The sequence below is a fragment of the Saccopteryx leptura genome, chromosome 13 (genome assembly GCF_036850995.1).
Source record: "Saccopteryx leptura isolate mSacLep1 chromosome 13, mSacLep1_pri_phased_curated, whole genome shotgun sequence".
NCBI classification, from domain to species: domain Eukaryota; kingdom Metazoa; phylum Chordata; class Mammalia; order Chiroptera; family Emballonuridae; genus Saccopteryx; species Saccopteryx leptura.
Window position 1 is genome coordinate 23,828,606 of NC_089515.1, and position 13,757 is coordinate 23,842,362.

General features: G+C 58.2%; 1 protein-coding gene across 5 annotated transcripts in view; it reads left to right on the top strand.

Annotated features, from left to right (window-relative positions):
* SH3PXD2A (SH3 and PX domains 2A) overlaps window positions 1–13,757 on the top strand; it is a 241,501-nt gene that overhangs the window by 210,028 nt on the left and 17,716 nt on the right. For all 5 annotated transcript variants that reach the window (XM_066354520.1, XM_066354521.1, XM_066354525.1 and 2 more), the window contains 2 exons: window positions 6,908–7,021; window positions 10,222–10,305. In XM_066354520.1, coding sequence (XP_066210617.1) covers window positions 6,908–7,021; window positions 10,222–10,305 — 198 coding nt within the window. The remainder of the gene's footprint in view (window positions 1–6,907; window positions 7,022–10,221; window positions 10,306–13,757) is intronic.

Below are 13,757 nucleotides of genomic sequence, written 5' to 3' on the forward strand. Positions count from 1 at the left end.
GTGGCCTGGTCACCCTAGGGACAGCAATGGCCTTTGAGTGCCTATCACTTCCTGCCACTCTCGGCCAGACTCGGGCCCCTCCTAGAGAGACCAAGGCCACCAGCCCCTCCCTCTTTCAACCCCTCTCACAGCTCATTCATTCTCTCTCTCTCTCTCTCTCTTTCTCTCTCTCTGTCCCTCCCTCCCTTTCTCCCTCCCTTCTTTTCTCTCTCTCCCTTCCTCCCTCCCTTTCTCTCTCCCTCTCTCCTTCTCTCTCTCTCTCTCTTTCTCCTTCCTTCCCTCTCTCCCTCCCTTCTTCTCTCTCTCTCTTTCTCTCTCTCTCTCTCTCTCTCTCTCACCCTCTCTCTCTGTTTCTACCCTTCCCACACCTCCTCCAGTGCCAGCTTTGGGAAGTCCAAACTAGAGTCAGTTTGGGAGGGCTTTGACATTGGCCAGAAAACCGAAGGTTATGCTCAGCCTAGAAAGAGAGATCTGGACCCTGGCCGGTTGGTTCAGTGGTAGAGCGTCGGCCTGGCGTGCGGAAGTCCTGGGTTCAATTCCCGGCCAGGGCACACAGGAGAGGCACCCATCTGCTTCTCCACCCCTCCCCCTCTCCTTCTTCTCTGTCTCTCATTTCCCCTCCCGCAGCCGAGGCTCCATTGGAGCAAAAGATGGCCCTGGGCGCTGGGGATAGCTCCTTGGCCTCTGCCCCAGGCGCTAGAATGGCTCTAGTCGCCAGAGAGCGACGCCCCGGATGGGCAGAGCATCGCCCCCTGGTGGGCATGCCAGGTGGATCCCAGTCAGGCGCATGCGGGAGTCTGTCTGACTGCCTCCCCATTTCCAGCTTCAGAAAAATACAAAAAAAAAAAAAAAGAAAAGAAAGAAACAGAGGTCTGGCTCCTGGGCCTGAGCTTTCCTCTCTCGGGGCTCGGGGGCCTCTTCTCCCCACCTGGGACGGAGGCCCCCTTCCCTGCCCCGAGCTGGGAGTGCTGGGCAGGCCACCTCAGTGTTGCTGCCTCCTTCCCTGGGCCCCTGGGCCATTGTGAAGTGGGTTCTTACTGAGGCCTAGCGAGCAGGGCTGGCTGCTGTGACAGGTGACGTTGCTGTTCTTTCTGGGCCTCTGCCTTTTGGAAAGGGCCGGCCCTGGCCTGTCAGCCAGCCTGGCAGGATGACCTTCTTCTCTGGCTCCGTGGAGACACAGGAGAGGAAGCCAGAGCGAGGCAGCTTTCAGTGGGTTGGCCAGTTTGGGATTCTCCCAGATGATTCCCCCAGTCTGGGGGGCCTAGCCCCAAATACCAGGCCTAGCCCCCACAGTGAAGGTTTCTCCTGCTCGTCTAGCATGTGTGGCTCCTCTCTCAGGGTTTCCTTACAGTGGTTCCCCTTCAAACGGGTGAACATGGTAGCCCCTCGCCTGCCCTGTCTGAAGGGGGCATGTCAGCGTAAAGGCTGTCCAGGTAGGAAGACCTGTTGGGCACGGCTACCAGGTGCGGGCTTGTGCTGAGGGGTCTCCCAGCCGCTTCAGCCCCTTGAGGGTTCCTCACCATTCTGCTCTACCATGTCCCCCAACCCCCAAAAAGAACACGCTTCCCTTCCACCTAGAAACCAGGCGACGGCTCAGGAGGAGGCCAGTCTGGTGGCCAGTTGGGGAGCAGCCGCCTGTCTGGGCACAGGCAGGGCCACTCCGCAGCTCTAAGCTCAACTCCTTCAGCAAAACCTCGTGAAGTTTCCTTTCCCAAGAAGGGAGGTTGACAGGACGGAGGAGGAAGGCTGGCAGAGGCCAGGTTGGAGTTTGGACCCATCTTCCTGGGGACATGAAAAGTGCAAGCCTGGCTCGGACTGGTCCCTGAGCATCCATGAGTGATGGCCACCTAGCCACCCACCCTCCCCCATCCTATGACTTGAGTCCTTCATGCAGCAAAGCACATGGCTTTCCTTCAGTGGGTGCCTGCTGTGTTCTTTATCCCGTCCGATCCTCACGCCAGCCTGCAAGGTAGAAGGCGGTCTTCCCATCTTACAGACCAAAAAGGTTAAGTCACTTTCCAGAGGGCACAGCATGGAAGTGGCAGGGTCGGGATTCAGATTCAGGTCTTTGTCTCCAGAACCTGGGCTCTGTGCCTCAGGCTCCTCTCCTGCTGGGCTGCTTTCTGCAAGCTCGCTTCTGCCCAGAGACAAAGCAGACGTGGACTGATTTGTAGAGTGCACGAGCTGCTGTGAGCCCTGGGGTTGACTGTCCAGACACTTTGGGGATTTGGAGGTCAGTTCGGAAGGGCTTCCTGGAAGAGGTTAGGACAGGAGAGGGGAGGCTGCAGGACCGATGTCCAGGGTAACTACCGTATGTGAGCGGAAGAACAGGAGCTAGCTTGAGGATGGCTCTGAGACATGTTAGGCAAGGAGGAAAATCCCAGAGACAACTTCCTTTTGGCACCATTTCCCACCATGCTTTGCTATCATGTCAACGGAGGAAAGAGCAGGCCAAGTGGCAAAGATAGTGCTTTCTATTCTTCTGGAGCCCTTGAAGGCAGCCCCCATACTCCATAGGGAGTGCATGGGTGTGTGCGTAGACGCAGACACACACACACACACACACACACACACACCCCGGGTCAGAGACACACACACACACACCCGGTCAGTTCACCAAGCCTTGCTAGGACTCCTGGTACAGTCCTCAGGCGCAGAGGCCTCCTGGCCACCCTTGGGTGCTGACTCTTCTAGGAGAATACCAAACCACCACCACGTGCAAGGCTTTTGAGCTCCTCCTCTGTGCTGAGCTGCTTATATCTCACTTAGTCACTTCAACAACCTAGGGAGGTAGGCTTCATTAGAACTCCCTATCTGAGAGGGGACATGGAGGCTCAGAGAGGCTTAGTGGTTTATCCATGGTCACACAACTAGGAAGTAGCAAGCCAGGACCTGAATTTGAAGTGTTCTCCCCTCAGACCTTTAACTATTACCCTCCACCCCAGAGGACCCTCGCCCATACACGCGGACACTCAGGTTGCCCGGCCCCGCATGACTGCGCACAGTGTACAGACACAGTGTACAGACGTGCCCAGCAGTGTGGACACGCCCACTCACAGACAGGTCCGTACATAAAGCACCAATCTTCAAGGACACGTGCTCTCAGGGAGCCACCTCCGCCCTCCTGCACGCAGCAGATAGGACCGTGTTCATTTCTGTGATGGTTGGGAACGTGGGTCCTGGAGTCTGAGTGCCTGGCTTTGAAGTCCAGCTCTGTCTCTTCCCAGTTGTCATCTAGTTCTGCCTCAGTTTCCTCATCTGTAAAGTGGGGATGATGATGATAGTCACACTTATTTCATAATGTTCTTGAAGATGAAATACAGTCATGTATGTAAAATTTGTGCCTGGTACCAAGTGCTCTTCCTAGGTCTGACCGCAGTCACCATTATGTGTGATAAACGCACAGACACACCTTTGTTCCAGGTGTACATAGATATGTGCATGGATGTCCACCTCCCGTGTCCTCAGAAATACATAGCCTTGCCCACCCCCCACCCCCCACTCACCCATACACTCTTAGTCTCCACGGGGGAGAGGGAGCCAGGAGCCCCCGGGGTTGGCTGACACCTGAGTGCTCTCAGGCAGCTGGGCCACGCCCAGGGGTTCAGGCTCTTTTGCTCCTTGCTGCTGGAGCAGCAGTGACTTGACTCGGAAGCCCTGGTTGCAGCAATTGACCTCTGAGCGGCTGGCGTCTAGGACAGGCCTGTCAGCAGCTGTGGGTGCGCTCAGCCCCAGGGAGCCTCCCACAGGAGCCCAACTCTGTGACGCATGCCAGGGCTTCCGGGAAGTATGCATGGAGTTGGGTGGGCGCCTCTGCCCATGTTCACTCATGCCCACCTGGGCAGTGTTTGCGCCTGTCCATTTCTGCTCAGTGAAGGTGCCCAGAGCCAAGCCAGCAAGTTCTTCTCTGCAGGGCCTGACACAGGAGTGACCTGAGACTTAAAGCCACACAGCCTAGCTCAGAACATTTTAGGGCTGGAGTGGAAGAAGCCCAGGCCAGTGTTCTCAGCAAGGTTGGCCGGGACCATCAGGCCTTGAGGATGATGAGGGTCAGCAGGAGAATAGGATCCCAGGGTGCTGCCCTGGGGTGGGGAGATGCTCACGGTCAGCTGATAATGTGGCCCACGCTCCCCAGAAGCGCCTGGTGCAGCAAAGATTTTGAGGTGGAGAGGACTCGGAGAGCCCTGGCCATGCACGGGGCACACAGGCAGTGGGAGGCGCAGAGCATCGTGCTGCCCGATCCACTAGGCACCTCAGCTGCCCATTTGGCCCCTTAGCAAGTCCCTGCCTGGCACCTCCTGCAAGCCAGGCGTGTGCGGCAGAGGTGGAGGAGGGCCCGTCAGGTCCTGCCGACAAGTTCAGATCCGACCCTCCACCCCAGATTCCTGGCTCCTGGGGGATGGCAGGGAACAGAATGTACACGAGAGGGTGAAGTAAGGGGGAGAGCGGATAATGCCACCAGCAGGGAAGGGGCCTGATCCTGGGATTGTGAGACCTTTGGAGTCAGGAGGCAGTTCCCCAGATGGTCCTGGGAGTGGGAATTTGAGCAAGGACTGCTTACCCTGGGGGCTCCATCCTCATCCGCTGAGGTCTGTGGTAGCGGTTGCCTAGTGGACTTGACTCACAATGGCGGACCTTCAGTCGTGAACCTTGGTGATTGCTGGGTAGGGATGGCATTAATTAGGACCATCTTAGTTCCAGTGATTAAAACCTGCCTTGGCTAAGTTAAACAGCACAGGAAGATCTTTGGCTCATTGTAATTAGGAAGTCCAACAGGGTATTCTAGTTGATGGCTACCTGGAACCCAGAGCTCAAATGATATTAATCAGAACTGACTTTCTCCACCTCTGAATTTGCTGCTTCTGTTTGACTTAACTCTTGGGCCATCTCTTCCCACACACCCCTGCGATTCCTGGTTAATGTGGGACCTATCAGTTCCTGGAAAAGCCCCTGAACCATTACAGTATTCAGGGAGATGACAGGCCAGGTGTGCTCTATCCTGTGGTCAAGGAGGCAGAGCCACCGGGGGAAGCCCTCTGAGGTGGGGGTCCCTGTTCTGTGGCTTCCACTTGCCTCTGTAGAAGAACACCCGGGGCTGGTGCTTCTTGACAGAACCTGTTGGGGTTCCTGAAAGTACTCCCCCAGAGGCTGAGAGAAGGGCGGAGAAAGTACCAGGCAAAGAGCCCTCCAAGTCCATGCTTTCCGGCGTCTTCAGAGATTGTATGAGCCACAGCCTGGGCTCAGGGAGTGTGGCGATGCTAATCAGGCAGCCGGTCGGTGGCCCCTTCGGTGGTACGCCCAGAATGTGCAAGTGGCAGTTTGTATAGTGAAGGTGCCCCCCACCCATCCCGCCTGGAGGAGAGACAAGGAAATTGACCTGAAGCTGGCAGAGGGGGGAAGGAAGGCATCTCCCTCCCCCTGGTTCCAGAGGAGTAGGCACCTAGCTAAGGCCCCTGTGCCAAATAGGCCTGGGCTCCAGAGTCCAAACTCTTCATTGAGGGATTTCTTTTTCTTTTCTTCTTAAGACTTTGTTTTTGTAGGGCGTAAGGTGCAGAGGCGTATGTCCTCACACATGCGTGACTCCCCGGTGTCCATAGCCCCATCAGGGTGCCACATCGTCACTATTGATGAGCATATACTGGCACAGCCTAACCACCCAGGGTAGGTTTACCTGAGGGTTCGCTTGGTGCGATACATTCTGTGGTTATGAACAGACACATAATGACATGTGTCCCTCATTACGGTGTCATATAGGTGTTACCACGTTTCACGGGCGGGGCAGAGCTGCTGAGTTGTGGAACTCCCCAGAAAGGGTGGGCGCAGGGGGCATTTAGGACTAGGTCACAGGCTATTTGCTAGCCCAGGCCTGTCGCTCAGGGCGGTGAGGACCTAGTTGAAGACCCGGGTGACGACACTGGGTTCTCAGTCCCGTGCAGTGGTGGGAGTACTTGCCTCTGTCCCTCTGCGTTGTCACCGTGTACTTGGGCAGCTCCTCCATCTCCCAGTGCTAAGCCCAGCAGGGAACACCTGGGAAGTCCAGTGTGCCCCCTCCTTGGGTGGCCACTCGCTGCTGTGGGCAGTGACCGGGCCTCAGTACTGCCCAGGTGAAGCCCTGGGTCTCTGGACAGGGAATAGTGCCAATTTAAGTTGGTGAACTCTGTCGTGGGCAGAACTGGTGGCTGCTTTGAGGACAGAGAAGGATCAGAAGACCGGATCCTGCGAAGAGGACCTTCTAGGAGGGGATGAAGACATTTGGCAGACTTCCAAGACCTGGGTACTCAGTGTACTTTGCTTAGTCAGTGTTTGTTTGAATGATGAGTGAATGAACCAACAGACAAAGCAAGAAAATGAATGAACCCTTCATGGCATTTGGCCATGGCCGTCAAGGGTCACTCAAGGGTGCTGTGCCCACTTAACTGTGAAGTGTCAACACAGTTAAGGGCAGCTGTAGTAGCACAGATGTGGACATACCACTGACCCGTGATAGGGAAAGGGGAATGGTGACCGTTAGTGTCCATGAGGCAGTGATGCCTGAATACCTTTGAAGCAGAGAAAGCAGCCACACTAGTGGTCCTGATCTACAGACTAGACGGTCTCTGTGCATGGCCTTTCCTGCAAGGTCACCGTCACACATTGGGCATATTAGTGTTTCAACTTTTAAGTTAGTTTCATCAAACATTTGTGGAAGGGTGCATTGCAACCCATCGGGCCCGGTTCTCAGGGAGCCCGCTGGTGCCCTTCCTTAGCCAGGTGCGGGCTCCTCGAGGTAGGACGTGGGCCAGGCATTTGCCAGGCTCCCTGGCGTCTGGCTCTGGGCCTTCCCCTTCTCATCCAGGCCCCCACCCCACCCCACTTCTGCCACCCCTGTGGGTTCTCATGGCCCTTCTCTCTCTTGTCCCCTCTGCAGGCTGGTGGTTTGTAAGCACCTCTGAGGAGCAGGGCTGGGTCCCTGCCACCTACCTGGAGGCCCAGAATGGTACTCGGGACGACTCAGAAATCAACACCTCCAAGACCGGGGAAGGTAAGGACCTACAGGTTGTGGGGGGCTGGCTGCCTCTGGGGTCCCTGGAGACTGGTGCCTACCCCATCCCTGGCCCAGGACTGAGCCCAGCTCCTCCTAGAGGCGGCTTTCCCACTCTTCTCTCAATCCGACTAGCTCACCTCCCATCCCAGGCCTGGCTGTGCCGGGCCCATGTGGGGATCAAGTTAGAGGGGAAACTCCTTTGCGGTGTGGATCGCAGGGTTTGGCACCTTTGGGGCAGAGACTGGGAAGAATAGCCTTGGGGCTAGAGCCCTGAAGCTCCGTCTTCCCCCACAAGCCCTGCGCTCTTCTGGAGACCCCGCAGAGACCTGCCTCCGCCTGTCCCTGCCCCACACTGTGCTCCCTGCGCGGGGGCATCCCCAGGGGCTTTGTGCACACAGTGTGTTCTGCTCAGAGGCCTCTGCTCCAGTGTCTGTTCGTCTAGCTGAGGGCGCAGGCGCAGAGGGAAGGTCTGAGAGTCATTTCTCAGTGTTGGCAGGCACCCAGGGGTAGCTCCGGCCCATGCACCGGCAGCCTCTCCGATGAACTCTGGTGCGGTGTGTGGTGTTTCTGGGTCTTCCTCGTTGCGTTTCACAGAGCCTGCCCCCAGGCCAGCCCTGGACTGGAGAGCTGTCTGTGGACTCAGGTATTCCCCAGAGCAGGCTGCCAGAGCCCGGCGAGTACGAGGAGCCCCTAGTTCCCGCTGCCTGCTCCTAATGACTTCCAAACCTCCCGTGTCCTGGCACCAGGAACTCTTGCTCTGACAGTCAGTGGGGACCGTCCAAATGGGCATGTCTGAGAGCCAGGGGGATGGAGGCCTGCCACCTGGGGCTCGGGCCACCTCCAGGGCTACCTCCCTGCTGCCCCCGCCCCTTCGCTCAGGCCAAAATAAGCAGCCCGCCCAGCGCCAGCTCCTTACTCATCCTTCCCTTGAGTGCGCATTACTCGACAGGCAGTTGGAACCCCACCCTCCTCCTGAAAGACTTTCTGCAGTCCCAGCAATGTGTGAGCCCCTGGGGCAGGTTTGCAGGGACTAGGCCCCGCCAGGACGGGCTCCCGTGTCCAGGCCAGGGGCTCAGTTTCTCCTGGCTGTCTCCTAAGCCCAGGGACGGAACCTGCGCCCCTTTCCCCCCTGCTTCCATGATACTTCAGCAGCGACGGAGGGTCGTGGCCCCTGGTCTGGGTCTGGTCCAGGTTGTTGGCAACCACCAGGCCTCAACTCTGACCCAGTCCCCCATTCGGAGGGGAGGGGGCGTCCCAGGCCTCTCGGAAATAACGGTGCCTCGAGTGTACTGAGGCGTTGGCTCACTCCTGGTGTTCAGCTGGGGCTTCCCATGCCCTCCCCACCGCCCTGGGCACCCGCTGTGGGTATCCCCAGTTTCCCGATTCCGGAGCCGAGGCTTCGAGGTGGTCAGCTACGTGCTTGTCGCCCTGAGGCTTCAGCCCTGGCTGTCCTCCTTTGCCCCGTGGTCCTCACCACTGGGCCACACGCATCTCCATGGAGCATTTTGCTTGTAAGAATCTCGGGGTGGGGGTAGGGGCTCAGAGCCCCTCCTGGAAAGGCTGTGCTGAGAATGCCAGAGCGGAGATGTGGCAGATGATGGAGGAGCAGGACACAGGGCGGGCAGAGAAGTCCAGCGAGGGAAGAGCCCGAGAGGTGTGGGCACAGATGCCAGCCTGGTTGGATGAGAGAGCAGTGCTTGGCACAGAACAAGCAGTAGCAGGTTGTAGATTTTGACCTTAATGAAGAATCGGGAAGCCAATTGCAGGTTCTGCATTCGGGAGGGGGGTGTGTGCGCATGTGCAACACGCAGCAACCTGTGGGCAGCTACAGAGCCATTCAGGCCCTTGCCTTGTTTCACATCAGGGCAGGTGGCGTCAGCCCCAGTGACAGATGAGGAAACAGAGGCTTAGAGCGGGACAGCAGCCCGCGCAGGGTGACATCGAGACCTGGCCGTGGGGCCTGGACTGAATCCACACCTCCTAACCTTTTGTTCGGGCCTCCTGCTTACAAGAAGCAGGTCCAACAGGCCACTGTCCTCCTTCCAGGAAAGCAAATACTTCCCAAGAAGCTTTGATGGTATTTGGCTCAGGTATGTCCAGACAGATTTGCTGTGACCCAAATTGCAAGCCTCCCGTCCCAAGACGCGGGCAGCCTAGCACTGTCCTCCCGCAGTGGAGAGATGGGGGCTCCTCGGCACCCTGGAGTCCTGGTCTCCACTGGTCTGGTGTCTTTACCACCTGGTGTCCCGTGGGAAGGCAGGGGCATCTGGAGCTGGGCAAAGCAGCCAGACGACCAGTGTAGGACGCTGCCCTAGGTGGGGTGGTCTGCCCAGAAGGGGTCTGGAGCAGTGAGGGGCCGGGGAGGCAGCTCTTGTCATCAGGAATTCAAATGGATAACATGCGGAGAAGCAGCAGAGCCACGGCCCGTGGCCACCCCCCCCCCCCCCGTGTGTGCACTTCACTCGGCACCATTTCTTAGGGTCGGCCACGTGCTCGGCCTTGTGCGGGGCCCTGGGCATGCCGTGGCCTCCCCCCGTGTGTGCACTTCACTCGGCACCATTTCTTAGGGTCGGCCACGTGCTCGGCCTTGTGCGGGGCCCTGGGCATGCCAGGCTCAGTCTGTGCTGTGAGCAGACGTGGTCCGGTGGCGATGACAGTGAAAGCAGAGATGAACGCAGAGCAGTAAGAGCTATGAGCCCCGCGAGGAAGGGACCCCAGGTCTCTCTTGAACGTGTGTGTATTCTCACACACACAGCCTGGCTCGTGGTCGCAGGGTCACAAGCAGGACTTGGTGAGTTAGCGGTGGGGCTATGAGCCCCGGTGTGATGGGACCCCAGACCACCCCGGGAGCCGGCACTGCCCGGCAATGGCGAGAGCAGTGGCCTCTCTGGGGCTGCAGCAGAAGGGCATCCTTGCACTTGCCAGAGCCAAGGACCCTCTTCACCTCCCAGGAACTGGACTTCTAAATGCCCGTCCTTGGCTCAAGGGCATAACCTCTGGTTTTGACTGGATTTCTTCCCACATGCCAATGATGTCACTCCTCAGGTCTGCCCCCACCCAGCAGGTGTGCGTCGCCGAGCCAGGAGCGTGAGCCTTCCCTCTCTCCACCCCTCTCCTGCCCATCCCATCTCACCTCATCTCCATTCTCTCCGCCGGTTCCTGTTGGCCGCGTGTCCCATCGTCATCTCCCACACCAGTGTCCAAGAGACGCAAGGCCCACCTGCGGCGCCTGGATCGCCGGTGGACCCTGGGCGGGATGGTCAACAGGCAGCACAGCCGAGGTGACCGGGAGCCGCTTCTCCTCACTCACAGCTGCCGCCTCCTCCTCTCTCTCACTAACCGCTCTTCTCCGGGCTCTGCCCTGTGGCCGCCCCACCCAGACCCACTGGCCTGACTTCTCTCGCCTCCTGCCGCTTCGGGGGGAGGGTGTGGGGACAGCTTTGGGAGCTGGGATGACACTTGCAGGTGGCTCTGGCTTCTGTCAACGTCCTGGGGTGGGGGTCATGGGGCCTAAGGCACAGTTGTTAGGGAAGTTGGACTCAACAAAAGGCCACATTTGCCCTGGGAACTGCAGATTAAGAAAAATGAGTGTTTCTGAATCTCTTCATGGGCCGTTACACACACACTCGCACACACACACTCTCTCTCTCTCTCTCTCTCTCTCTCTCACACACACACACACACACTCACATACTCTCTCTCTCTCTCTCTCTCTCTCTCTCACACACACACACACACACACACACACACTCTCATGCACTCACACCTCTCTCTCTGCTTCATTGCCTTCCTCCTCCGAGAAGGTGCTCCCTGGGCCAAAGCGCTGCTCCAGCACTGCTTAGGGACAGAGTGGGAAAAAGGACCGGCCCACAACCCGCCTCCTTCAGCCAGCGCCCAGGAAACTAGAAAGGAAGCCAGAGCCAGACCCAGCCTGCTTCCTCTGATGGTGGGGTCGGCCCACCAGGAGCCTCCCACATCTCCACACTAGCTATTGGGGCCGGGGGAGGTGCCAGGGAGGCCCGTGGTCTGCGGCAAAGGCTGGTGGAGAACCAAGGCATTTGCAGGTTCAGGGCCTTTCCCACATCCAGGAGCTGGGGACCTAGGGTGTAGGGGTCTGTGAACTGAACCCTAGACATTTCCAGAGCCCTCAGGTTGTGAGCGGCCAGTTTCCCCTGTGTCAAGGAGAACACACCCCGTATGCTCCAGGCAGTGACGGTACAGCTGAGAGGGTGTGTGACAAACACCGACCTATCTAGAATGGCAGGGGTGCCCTGGGACTTGCACCCCCAACCCCAAAGCTTGTTTTTGAACAATTATAATACTGTGCTTGGTGTCTGCCCCCAAGCCCGAAGCAGCAGGAAGCCTGGACTGTGGGGTGGCCTGTGGCCTGTGGCCGTGAGGAGCCAGCTTGCCCTGAGGATGGAGTGTGGAGTGGACCCTAGGTTGGCACAGGACAGAGGGCCGAGGTGTGGAAATGGCAAGAACAGGTGGAATGTAGAGCAGCAACACCCTAGAGCTAGGAGAGGTGGGACAGCATTTTGGGGGGAGCCTTGGCAGCAGAGGATAGCAGGACACTGGCTTGGAAAAAGCAGCAGAGAGGAAGGCTTGGACCTCCCCGTCTCCTCGGACATCTGCTCCAAGCACCATCACACACTGAGCCCCTGAGACAACTCTGTCTCCACAGCCACATGGACACATGCAGCCGGCAAAGCCCCCACCCGTGCACAGTCCCCATTCCTGGGTACACGTGCATAATTCCACCTGTGCAGCCACATGTAGACTGTTCCGTGTCTAAATTGTTCATACAGTCACAAGTAACATCCACACAAACTGCTCGTAGCCACACCTGGACAGACAGCTCTGCAGCAGCACCACGTGTACCCATATAGCTTCGTAGACACTCATCTACGTTACCCCTGTGCCGCATAAACACAGGCAGTGTAGTCACGATCCCAAACATGTATTACATATATGTAGACACAAATGCCCAGTCAGACACATAATTCTGCGGTCACCCATAAGGATGCAAATACAAGCCCACAACTTCTTTCTCTCTCTCTTTTAAATAAGATCTAAACACTATTTCCCAGCGTTAGCCCTAAGTTAAGTCAGGCAGCCAAGAAGAACTGTGGGGAGTTGGCTAGGAGACACTGCTGCGAGGAGCCGAGCTGATGGCGGGAGGGGGGGGGGGGAGTGCGAGGGGGGGCTGTGGGTCGGGCTCAGCCAGACAGGAGAAAGGCAGCGCCTCCCCAGGGCCTCCACTCCCCACTCCCCGGGCCAGCCAGGCCTTCGGAACCAGAAAGCCCCTTGCAGTGGGGTTGGGTACGTTGTGGGGGCCGGGAGGGGAGCCAGGGAGACTGCTGACAGAGGGGAAAGTGTTTGGAAAGAGGAGGCATCTGTGGTTTGGAAACTTACAGGGTTCTCCATCCCCTGCCTCCAAAACCAAAATAGGCCTGTCCACCTCCCTGCTGCCACCCACCCACTCACCCGGTGGGAGGCCTGGCCAGCCCTTCCTGGGGCAGGGTTGCCACCGTCCTTGGATGGTGTGTCGGAGTGACCATGGCCTCAGGGCTTGGATGGTGTGTCAGAGTGACCATGGCCTCAGGGCCTCAAGCCCTGAAGGCACACCCCCCCCCCCCCGCCCCGCCAGAGCTCATAGTCCTCATTCCCTCAACTCCAAAGGGGTATCTCTTCTAGAAACCCCACCCAACCAGAATCACTCAGTCACCCCCTGAGGCCGTTTCCATCTGACTGGGCCTCCTCCCATCTGGTCCCCAGGTGAGGTTTGTGGCCCTGGTCCTGCAGAAGGGGCTAGCTGAGCTTCTCCCTAGGGGAAACCTGTGAGTTGGGGGCCTGAGTCCCACATAGCACGTGGAGGTAATTCACACCTCCGCAGACCGAGCTGACCATGGCAGAACAGCAAGGCTCCCGACAGACCAAGGGGAAGAGTTGTGCTGCCTGGAACCTGTCAGGGCTCTGCATTTTCATCACCTGGAACCTGCACAGCGACAGGGCAGGACAAGCTCTGAGCCAGCCAGAGAGGTCTTCCTAGGAGTCCATAATCTCCCAGACATCTGTGTTCCCATCACACCCAGGGCCACCAAGAAAAGGGCCTTTAGCAGGAGCAGCTCTGTGAGCTGACATCCTTGATTCCGCCCGGGTCAGGGGAAAGTGAGGTGGTGCCATGACCCGTGGGGCTCTGTCCTTGGCATTCACCTCGGAGGGGGCTGTGGAGGCCGGCACGTGGGCCTGGCGGCTCAGAGCCTGAGCCCACATGACACGGTTAGGCCTTGCTCTCTGCCGCGGCCGGGCGGGGCTCCTCTGATCTTCCCCAGAGAAGGGCTGTCATTTTTCTCTGCAAAACCAACTTTGCCTAGGAAAACTTTAATGATGGCTTCCTGCTCGAACCACAGGCTTTTAAAAATAGCCTAGCTGAGCAAAGGCAAAATGTGGAGTCCAGGCCTTGCCTCACCCTAGCCTCAGAACTGCAGATTCGCGGGGCCTGGCGCTGTCCCTCTGGCCACCGCCCGGGCCAGGTTATACCGTGCCCCACTGGAACGTGGAGCTGGACCAGGAGCAGCAGGAGAGTGGAGGGTTGGCCTGAGGAACACTGAACACTCACAGGCCCAAGCCGAGTCAGAATCTGGCCGAGGGAGGTTCTCAGGCGGTCTTGGCGGTTCTCCCCTGCGTGGCTGCCTTGGAATCTGGAAGCTTCCAGGAGCTAGTGGACGCT